At 40.5% G+C, this 10,618-nt stretch overlaps 2 protein-coding genes across 2 annotated transcripts in view; one reads left to right on the top strand and one right to left on the bottom strand.

Annotated features, from left to right (window-relative positions):
- The window catches only part of LOC117563489 (protein spaetzle 4), a 165,102-nt gene that overhangs the window by 7,241 nt on the left and 147,243 nt on the right, over positions 1-10,618 (top strand). Inside the window, exon 3 of the mRNA XM_034241851.2 lies at positions 1-127. This exon is cut by the window's left edge and continues 925 nt beyond it. The gene's annotated coding sequence lies outside the window, so the exon portion shown is untranslated. The remainder of the gene's footprint in view (positions 128-10,618) is intronic.
- On the bottom strand, positions 119-9,800 carry LOC117563488 (disks large homolog 5). Its single transcript, XM_034241850.2, has 10 exons — positions 9,494-9,800; positions 7,538-7,637; positions 3,370-7,473; positions 2,936-3,307; positions 2,237-2,491; positions 1,949-2,168; positions 1,648-1,886; positions 1,365-1,594; positions 1,093-1,309; positions 119-1,023 (listed from the first exon to the last, which is right to left on the bottom strand). The coding sequence occupies exons 2-10, from the start codon at positions 7,590-7,592 to the stop codon at positions 920-922; spliced, it is 5,796 nt and encodes a 1,931-aa protein (XP_034097741.1). The 5' UTR covers positions 7,593-7,637; positions 9,494-9,800; the 3' UTR covers positions 119-919.

Genomic DNA, 10,618 nt, shown 5'->3' with positions numbered 1-10,618 from the left:
TAAACGATTTCGTGGCAGCTACGTTTAATAAATAGTATTAGCTATTAATCATTTATATTACATAACGCAACTGTGGCCATAAATAAAATCATTCTTTATAAATAAAATGAAAAATAATTTGGAAAAAGTACATATTTATTGCCAAATTTATAATATTCATACAATATTATTTATATATACGTGTAGTTGTTATTGTTGTATATAAAATGCTTACATAAATATGTATAAAATAGACTTTAATGTATTTAATACGTTTACATAACACTTGTGTGTTTTAGTAAATTGTTTAGTGTTTTGCAGAAGGCATTTTGTTTTTTGCAGTTTTCACATTCGTAATTTAGTACTAATATATTTATAAAAGTAATAGCATTTCTTCTTTAATACACATTCTGTTTATTGAATAAAGATTTAAATGTTTAATGTTGTATTATGACAACCAACTTGATATTTTCTATTTTTTTCAGTTTTCTTTTTTAATAAGAAAAGGCACTTATTTATTATAAAGCTTGATTCTATAAATTTTGAAAATAATTCTTGAAATATTGCCACAGTAATGAATTCGAAATAATTATCGATTATTTTGATGCGTTTTAAACCATATTTTTCATAATTTGAAGTTCTATTGTAATTTTTTTTTTTTGAGAATTTCTAAAACTCTTCACATAGAGGAAACAGATAATTGCTTGATATAAATAGAGGGACGTAAAGACAATAGAACTAAACAAACAACAAGAAAAGAACGCGCCTTAAATGCAAAAAACAAAAAAATGTGCAATAGCATAGACGACAATTGAATACTCTGCGTTGAGCGTATCGAATACAGAACTTGTATATATGGATGAGCGACAATACCCTTTATATTTTGAAGGGTATCAGCTTACACCATCTAATAATAACTAAACCTAAAATTATCCTTGTGCTAGCCATTCGTAACAGGCACCCAGAGTAGCTTGTCCTGCTCTTTATCGACGGCGTCCTTAATTTGGGTGCACATGTGTTTGATGCTGACGCCTGGTATGACGGCTGAAATGCATACAATCGCAAATTAATTAAGTATCTGCACGCTTTTACTTTGGCATTGCAATTCCTAACCTGATATGTACTGTTTATAGTCGGCTTCCAGTTTGAGGGCACGCTCATACATCTCCTTTGCTGCTTTAGCTGATATCTTATCTGTGCCAAAGTCGCGAATGTCACGTATTTGTTTGGCCGACTTGAACCGCAAGAGGAGTACTATAGGATATATTTGCAGACGTTGTAATCGCTCAACGGCTGAGATTGACACATCCAAGATGCAGTGGCGTCGATCCTGTAAATAGTTTACATTATTAATCGATAGTAACCAATGTGCAATAATTTCTTACATTCTTGTACGCATTGCTTATGGTTTCCACTGTGGTACATTCGAATTTGTTGCCGCGACGCCGATAATCTACGAATATGTTCTCTTTTAGGCCTTCTTCCATAGCTTCCTGCGAGCAATCCATCGCTGTAACCTCACACAGTTTAAACAAGTTGGAGAAATCCACCTTTAAACGAGCTATTAGGCACTCCGAAAGCGGCCCAATTATTAGCACGGGTCGATGAATAGGCGCTACACATTAAATAACATAAAATGAGATTCCTACAAATATATTGACTACCTACAGTCGAGCAATTCCACACGCTGATAGCCCATGACGACACCATCGTCGTTGAGTATGCCCGAGTCGGGGAAGAAGCTCAATTGTGTGTTACTGAAGCTCGCAATCTCTGTGGAATCACGCGATGAACTCCGTTGATTCTTCTTCCGTCGAAAGAATGAACGACGTGCTGATGTGCTGCCTCGACGCGCAGTGCCCGTATCACAGTCAACCACTTCTCCTGAACGTAATTCCTCCTCCACCCTAAAAACCAAAGTGAGTGAATAAATACATGTTTTCGAGCACTAAACTCAATGTCCACTCACTTCATTTGACTTGGTATAATACCACATTCTTTGCGATGTCCCATTGCATCTAGTTTCCAGGCTCGCCACAAACCAAAGGTACCATTAAATACGGTGTTGTCCACATAAAGAACTTCATCCTTCACAAAACGCAAATCATCCTCGTTTAGTTCACCAATCCGATCAAACCCCACACGTATATAGAACGAATCTCCTGGCTTATCTTTAATTTGCTTCAGAGCTACAATAAATTTAAATGATAAAACAAATAAAAAGCTTGTTATCATCCACCATAGATATAACTCTCACTTTGCAATTTGTTCTGCACCAGCATGGTGACCGTATCGGTGAGCTTGGAGATCTCATTAGCTGCCTGCTCGGCGGTAACACCACTTAAGTCGACCCCATTGTATTCCAGTATAAGGTCACCTTTACGTATACCGGCGTGATCAGACGGTGAACCAGGAGCCACGTCGTGTACATAGATGCCAACTTTATTGCCACCAAACAATTTAATGCCCAGATTCTTAGACTTGTCCATGTGAAGCGTGACAAAACGCAGCGCTGTAAATTAATATAATGAGTGAGATACTAAAACAATTAAGGGTAAGTTTGAAGGATGTTTAAAGAATAGGTAGTGACGGTATGTTGCTATAACTATTGTTGCTAACCAAATTAATCATTTCAAATCTAAATGAATAATAAAAATTACAAATGCTATCTCTTCGTAGAACGCGAGTTATCTGTTCTTGCTAATTTGACTAGAAATATTTCTCTTGAACTGCAATTAATTAAAATTTTAAATTTTCTTTTGTATATCATTGATTTACAATAATTAAAGTAATTCTTTGATTTGACTATTGTTGAAATTTTTAAAACCACTGTCATATTGATGAATTTATATAGTTAAATCTTACTAGGTTATCTTATTGATTTAAACCACGACTAGGAAATTAAATTGGTTCAAATTTTGTGATTTTGGCATCTAGCTTTGTAAGCGTCACTTACACTCTGCAGTCACAGAAGTCGGTGCTGGTGGCAACGATGGTTTCGCATCGTCATCGTAAACCGTAGAGGTGGCCGAAGCGGTGGTTGTTGTTGTGGTAGCCGCTGAGGAGGGCATATCCTGGCTGCTGCTTATGTCCGATTGATTTTCCAAGCTGTCCGTAAAGCTTTGATCCTTGATGGACTGATGGGAGAGAGGAGCACGAGTCACAGTTGGCGCCGGTGGCAGCAATGACAGTGGCTGCAATGGCATTGCCGCTTGCACACTTCGAGCCGGAGGACGCGGTGAATTTCGTGGCGTTGGCGAGCCAGAGTGATTCAGGGGAGATTCTGGTTCCATGTTGTGTATACCCTCATATTCAGTAGACTGAAATTCTGGCGAAACAAATAACGACAATTAACGATATAGTCTCCATCTGTGGGTCAGTAATACTTACTTTCAGGGTTATACTGCACCAGCATAGTAAAAGAGTCGCCGCACTGGCGTAGCACATTAGCGGCTATCTCGTTGGTGGCAGCACGCATGTTGATGCCACAGACTTCCAAGAGTTGATCGCCCACCTGGAGACCGGCACGCATTGCGGTACTCTTGTCGGCCACTGTGGACACAAAAATACCTCCGCCATTGTTGTTACACTGTATGGTAATACCAAGCGACTTGTCGCGCTTATCAATCGTGACTCTTCTAAGGTCTCCAGGGCATAAAAAATCCGTCGCTACATTCGAGCAGCGTTTTCCACTACCGCTTGGCCCGCCATGGCTAAGCACCTCGACATGCACCTGGGGCATGGGAGATCCCCTTCCACTGCCACCACCTCCTCCTCCTCCTCCCCCACCATTAACACTGCTCACGTTCGGTATATAGCCCGTGTGGTGAACAGAGTTCATGAGAGAAACTGGTGCTCCACTGTGGCTAGAGTTGCTACCCGTTGCGTTGCCATAATGATGATCAATGGAGCCAGAACTGTTCTTCACCAGACTGCTGCTGTTCTGACGATTGCTCGCCACGCTGGGATTGGACGGAATGCGAACCCTTTGATTGTCTTTCTTGCGCGGAAAAGTACCACCCTCGTAGATGATACCGTTGCCAGGACCGGAAGATACACTAGCCAAGCTGTACGGATAATGCAGTGACGGCTGTTGGCTATAATCGATGTAAGGAGGATGCTGCATATGCTGTTGATGAGCATGTGGATGGGGATGCGGATGGGGATGTGTAAGTTGATGCTGTTGCTGCGACTGCTGCCCGGGGACAAAATCCAAATCAGTAGGAATTCCAATGGTGCTGCTATTGCTATTGCTTTCCATCTGAGTAGGTGGTGTTGCCTGCGTTGTCATTGTCGTCATCGGTGCGGGCGGCGGCGGCGAAGACAATGTCAATGGACTCGACCGTCGCATATAACGACCATGACTGCTGGGCGGAAAGCTGGGAAAAAGCTGCGTGTGCCTATTGCCGGCAATTGCCATGTAAGCCTGATGAGGCGGTAGATAATTGTGACCGGATGTTACCAGAATGCCCGAGCCAATGCTCTCGCTGTCACTGGGATATTTGGGCACATGCTTAGGCGGCATTGGTGGCACTGCTCGCTTCGGATAGACATTGCACTCACTAATGGGCGGACTCTTTGCCGACAGCATTGATTCAATAGAGTTCTGCGACTTTAAGGATACGACGTCCACAGTTCCTCCTCCGGAACCAGATCCTGCCGAACTATTACCACCAGATACTCGTGGCGGGGGTTGCAGCGGCATAAACATTGCATTCCCTTTGGGCAGAGGCAACGGCGGTGTTGGCTGTTGGAACATATCGAACATTTGCTGCTTACGTGTTGGAAACTCCCCAGCGGCCACTGCTGCGACCACCTGTCGCTCTGCCTGCTGTCCACTCGTCTTCGGTTGATAAAAATCGCCGCCACTGGGCGGAATATTCAGTGAGAAGCGATGTGGATTATGGAAACGTGCCGATCGCTCCTGTGCATGAGGCTTCACACGCGCATTGGCACCCATCATTGGAGCGGGTCGTTGCAAGAGTAGTTGCTGCTGCTGTTTCTCCTCGGGAGGCGTGGGTACGCTGGCGTAGAGCGAATGTCGCGGATATGTGACTCCTACACCACGCTGAAAGACGACAGAGGAGACCACATTCCCGACAGGATTGGAGTTGCGATTTGGATGTGTCTTGATGGCGTTGCCATTCAGGTTGCGCGGTTTCGTCAGCTGCGGTGGCAGTGGCGGTGGTGGCAACTCTTGTAATTGCAATTGCGGCTTCGATTCCACGGGATCGGCCTCGACATCATCATCCTTATCTACATTAATAGGGCCGGCGGTGAAGAGGGACATGAGTGCACGTTTCTTTTCGCCGCCACGCTGCACAATAGTGCCAGTTGGATTGTCGTGAGAAATATTGGTTCGTGGCCATGTGCCCATGCTCTTGGCCTCTTTTTCACCTTTTTTACCGCGCTTATGGCGCTTAAAGAGATTCTCCTTGCTCTTCTCAGAGCTGTTCTCGCTGAGTACCGAGTCCAAAGCTGCAATGGCTACATCGTGCTCCTGCTCAAAGCTATCATCGGCTGTGCCCGGCTTACTGAATTTCAGCTTGCGCAAAAAGTCAGCAAACTTCGACGGATGCTTGGCGGCGCTACTATTTCCGCCTCCACCACTCCCGCTGCCACCAGGAGCAATACCTGTGCTGTTGTTCAGCTGTTGCATGGAGTCAATGGAACTGTCCGTCTGCGCTGATGAGCTCGTCATGCGGCAATGCGAGTCCGGCTGCTGTTCAGCCACATACTTGAGGGCAAATATATTGACCGTTTCGCTTTTAAGCAACTGTGTGACCTCATCGATGGACTGTAGCGAATCCATGGACTTATTATTGATGCTTAGCACACGATCTCCCACGTCCAGTTCGGGCTCATAAAAGGCCAACGTGTTGGGTTCTATCTTAGCTATAAACACGCCCATGTCCAGCTGTAAGCCAATAGCATCTCGGTTGTTTGTCTTCAGCTGCACCGCATACGAGTGACGTTTGCTTTGATGAGTCCTTGAGACAAGCAGCAGGCAGCGTGGCGCACACGCCCGTATCTCATCGAGGACCATGCGTTTCGAGACGCCGAGACAGTCGAGATTATTCACTTTGCAAATGACATCATTTATCTTCAGCTTGCCAAATGCTGGCGAGCTATTGGTGACACCACAGACCAGTTGCCGTTTGTTACTATCGTCTAGTATAATGCCAAGATCAACATCATGATAATTGCAAAGCTCAATCTCCAAAAGATCCTCGCCGCTTTCGTAGCTGCTAAGGCGGAAGCTGCGACGCGAAGCAATGTCTGTGGGCGTGGCTGTTGTTGTTATAGTTTGGCTCTCCAACTGTTCCTTAAGGGCATCGATCTTCTTCTGTGCCTCATCTTTTTGCTTTTTGATTTTCTCGCTGTCCCGAATGGCCATTAGCAGATCAGAGATTGCCTTGTCGCGTTCCTTGCGCAAATTATCACAGAGCGTCTTCACCGAGTCGCGCTCTTGTACGATTTTTTCACGCTGTGAAATCGCCCAGTCGCGAACTCGTTTCGCCTCCTCGGCATCTTGAAGAGCACGCTCAACCTCTGACTGAGCCTTGTCGAGGCTCTTACGCATCTTCTCTAGTTCCTCCTTGCTATCGTTGTTAAACTCTTTTGACCAACTGCTCTCACGCGATTTTAATAAATCACGTTTTTTGTGCTCTGCATTGGCCAATTGCAGTGATTTCAACTCGTTCTTATAGATGAGCTCCTCCTTTTTGAGACTCTCAATTTCTTTGTTGGCCAGCGCTAAATCATCGGACATCTTTTGATGTTCCTGCAGCACATTGTCCTTTTCGGACAGCAATTGATTCAGTTCCTCATTGAGGGACACCACATGTTTCGTCTCCTTTGATAGCAACATTTTTAATGTTTGATTCTCATCTCCACGTTCCCGATAGAAATTACGCTCTTTCTCCAGCTCAATGTAAGATTTCTTGTATTTCTCTCTCTCCATGGCTATCAGATTACGCTCTTTCTTCAGCTCCACTACCTTTTCGCTTGCACTGCAGGTTCCATCGCACGGTGTCTGCATCTTTCCATAGTAGAATGAATTGCCACCCGCTGCCGAAGATTGGGGAGCTGAAGGATTGCCATTGTTCTGATTTTGGCTCTCCAGTAGCATTAGCTTGCGTTTTAGATGCTCGCTCTCTGCTACAATATCTGTGTACTTGTTACGATCGGCCATATAATGTTCCTGGTAGAGATTTAACTGTGTTTCCAACTCATCGCATCGCCGCTCCGAATTCGAATGTCGAAGCCTAAGTGTAGTCAACTCCAGCCTCGCTGACTCGTATTGCGACTGAAGCAGATCATATTTTTTGGCACTGCCACCACCGCTTCCAACACCGACAACGCCTCCAACGCTGCCACTGACCACTTTTGTGGGCCCATTGTTATTGGCCATATTAGCCGTCGTTGTGCTGCCACTGGAGTTCGATGGCGGTCGAAGTGTGCTATCATAGCCCACATACTCTGAACTTTCTTCTGCAACAGTAATTGCATCAAAATGATTAAAATTTCGGGGCATACAAAAAATTGACGTACTCACCCTCTTGACTGCTTGTGCTGGTCAACGAAAGGTCACCAGATGCCATTTTCGCCATCACAACATCTTTTTACGATAATACAGCATACGATAGAAGGTTAATCTGCACGAGTTTAGGGATAGTATATTATTCATTTAAATAAAGATGAAAAATAAGACTTTGGAATGTAACTTAAATATATCGAAAATTTATTGTATTTGCGCTCATGGTATGAAATAATTTTATTACAAACAAGTATACATTTAAAAAAAAAAAACAATACAAATGTATATACTAAAAAATACAAAAATATACCGTCGCCTTTATGGCTTTAGCTGAACTAAGTTTTTCCGAGCTACCCATAGCACGCATAAAAATAAATCAATTTTAAATTAGTTGATATTGTTGTATTTATTTTTATGTATAATAACTTGCTATACTCCTACAACCAGCACTAATATTATTTTCATCTGCATCAACAAATTTAACTATTAAATATTTAGCTAGGGCGTCAGGTTAAGAGTTAATTAGGAACTGCATTGTTATATGGGTAATTCTCTGGTAAATGTCGCGTGCGAACAGCTTTTCAGTGACAAACATAAACTAAAACAATTTTAAAATTAAGTGAAGGTTTTTCATAAAGCTTTGGATTAGCACTATTTTTAGAGCTAAGATTGATTTTAGTAACTGATTCTGTTTTACGATAAAATATATAAATTCGTTCATTTTTTGGTTTTGCGTACGAATTTGTTAATTTTTGCAATTATCAGAACAGAAAACAAAACAGAAAAAAAATTCCAAAACCATTCTTAGCTCTAATAAAATTACTAGAGCTATAAAAATATAACCTTTACTTATTTTTAAAATTGTTTCAGAATATGTTTTTTTTTTGTAACTGAAAAGCTGGTCGCACGCGACATCCCTCAGAGAATTACCCATATATGTACGTGTTTTTAGAAGTATTTGTGCTACATGATCATTGTTTAAAAATTGAAATATGTACTTCGTTTAGCTATTCTGTGATTTGCATTTCAAGCCGATCGAGTTTATTTGGAATGTTGGTTTACTAATTTAATTAAATTTTAATAATTTTTTATAACTTTCGCAGTTTTTTTGTTTTCACAATTGAATAAAAACATATATAAATAAATAGTTCAACAATAGTAACCAAACAAACAGAGCAACCTATAGTCAATATTTCAGCCGGATAACATGGAGGAGCAAAGCTTTCAACTTGGTCTAAAGCTTACGAAGCTTTCAAGAGGCTAATGACTCCATTAACGGTAACGTTTGTTATTGCGAAAAATATATAAGCGGATGAATGTGTGTGAATGCAAGTGTTGTAATTAAGCAAAAAAAATAATAAAAGAGCGGCTACCGTAGCTTAACTAACAGAATTAATTGAGTCAGCCAAGCATAAAGCGTTAATTTAACACGATACATGCAATTGCAGAGAGTAAAATAGGTTGACGAAGAAACGAGAAAGAGATAAAACAGAGATAGAGAGAAAGAGACAGATAAAGAGAGAGTAGGAAAGTTTGCCTTCTAAGCAGCAGCACCAATTGGAGTAATCGTAATGAACAAAACATCATATGTATGTATGCATCTAGGCACATATACACTCACATGCATACAAACGCTCAATCGAACAAATGGATATGTGGGCAATACACTTACACTCACGTTCACACACACGCATACAAATGGTACAAATGAATGAAAATGAGCAAGCTACAACGACTACACCCCAATTTTAGCCCCTGCGCCTCTTCTCTGACGTAGAGGACGCGGATGCGCAACAGGCGAGTACGACTTTTACCGTTTTAATGCTACAAGCATAACAACTAAATAGCCCGGATGTAAGGAGAATGAAAGGTCAAACTCCAAAGCTTAAAAAAAAAACTATCGTACATCACACAGACAAACACTTGGCAAACACATATTCGTTTTTAAAAGAAGTATCACGAAAAATAACTTACAAAACAAACACACACAAAAAAAAAAAACAACCTCCAGAGTCGTCTAGACCTGCAAACGTCACTGCTTTATTTTTCACTCTACGTTCATTTCAATACTTTTATGTGGAGATCGGATCTTCGGCACCGTCGAAGATATTTGTTACGTTGCGCACTATAACTTTAGCGCTGTTTACGTATGTAAGCATCTTAGAATTGCGCTTCCTTTAACCATATGCATGAACATAATAAATTAAACTTTTTAGAAAACAAATTAGATATAAATAGTAAAAATTTTCGCTGAAGAGCGACCGAAACTAGAAACGAAACTAAAATCAGAGTGAACGCAAGTATATTTAAAAAATCCACTATTTTTCGTTTCAAAATATACTAAAATATACTACCTTTTAATTGGTTTATTATGTATTAACATACTAGTATTTTTGTTAGGTACAAGCCGCATATAGTTTTGAAAAATATATTTATTTTTAATTTTTAATTTAAAACAATTTGCAAAATCTCCATATAAACATATGAACGAGAATAAATTAAATTCAGTAAGTTTCAGTATTTCGAAACCATCAATACTCTAAAGAGTATATACGATAACATGAATGGTCACTCTGACTACGAAATAATCAAAGAGACCAGAAAAATATCAAAATATACTAATAAACTTTCTATATATGGGGAAGTACAAGAAGTGTTGAATTTTAAAATTAATATCACCTAGTTATAGATGCCACACTTCGTAAAACCATAAAAAACATGTCAAAATTTCTGACAGCAACACAGTCTCTTTCAGACAAAAACTGTTGCCATGTATGAGTTGAATGAGAAAATAAAGGTTAATATTTATTTTATTCGAAAATATAGAAAATTTTTCATGAATAACATTAACGGAACATTTTATAACATCCGAAATTACACATTTTGGTTGTATATTTATTTTCAAACTTTATAAGCAATAACGCTGGAAACGTTTAAAGTTAAAGTTTATAGTTTAGAGAAGCTGGGTCCACTGAATTCTCAAAAAATTGGTGTTCATCGCTTGAAATCGTTTTTCAAAAAATATTTATTTTTCGAAATTTTTTTTGGACATTGTTGACATTTTTTTGGCACGAATAATTCACAATCGACCGCAAAAGT

This window comes from Drosophila albomicans, chromosome 2L (assembly GCF_009650485.2).
Source record: "Drosophila albomicans strain 15112-1751.03 chromosome 2L, ASM965048v2, whole genome shotgun sequence".
Taxonomy (NCBI): domain Eukaryota; kingdom Metazoa; phylum Arthropoda; class Insecta; order Diptera; family Drosophilidae; genus Drosophila; species Drosophila albomicans.
Note: the sequence above shows the minus strand (reverse complement) of the source record. Positions and strands in the feature narration are given on the sequence as shown.

Bases quoted from the DNA above. Each gene is read 5' to 3' on its own strand.
- LOC117563488 (XM_034241850.2), bottom strand. From the start codon at position 7,592: ATGGCGAAAATGGCATCTGGTGACCTTTCGTTGACCAGCACAAGCAGT. The intron at 7,474-7,537 runs GTGAGTACGTCA...TTACTGTTGCAG, and splicing joins CAGCACAAGCAGTCAAGAGG to AAGAAAGTTCAGAGTATGTG. The intron at 2,492-2,935 runs GTAAGTGACGCT...ATTAATTTACAG, and splicing joins GACTTCTGTGACTGCAGAGT to CGCTGCGTTTTGTCACGCTT.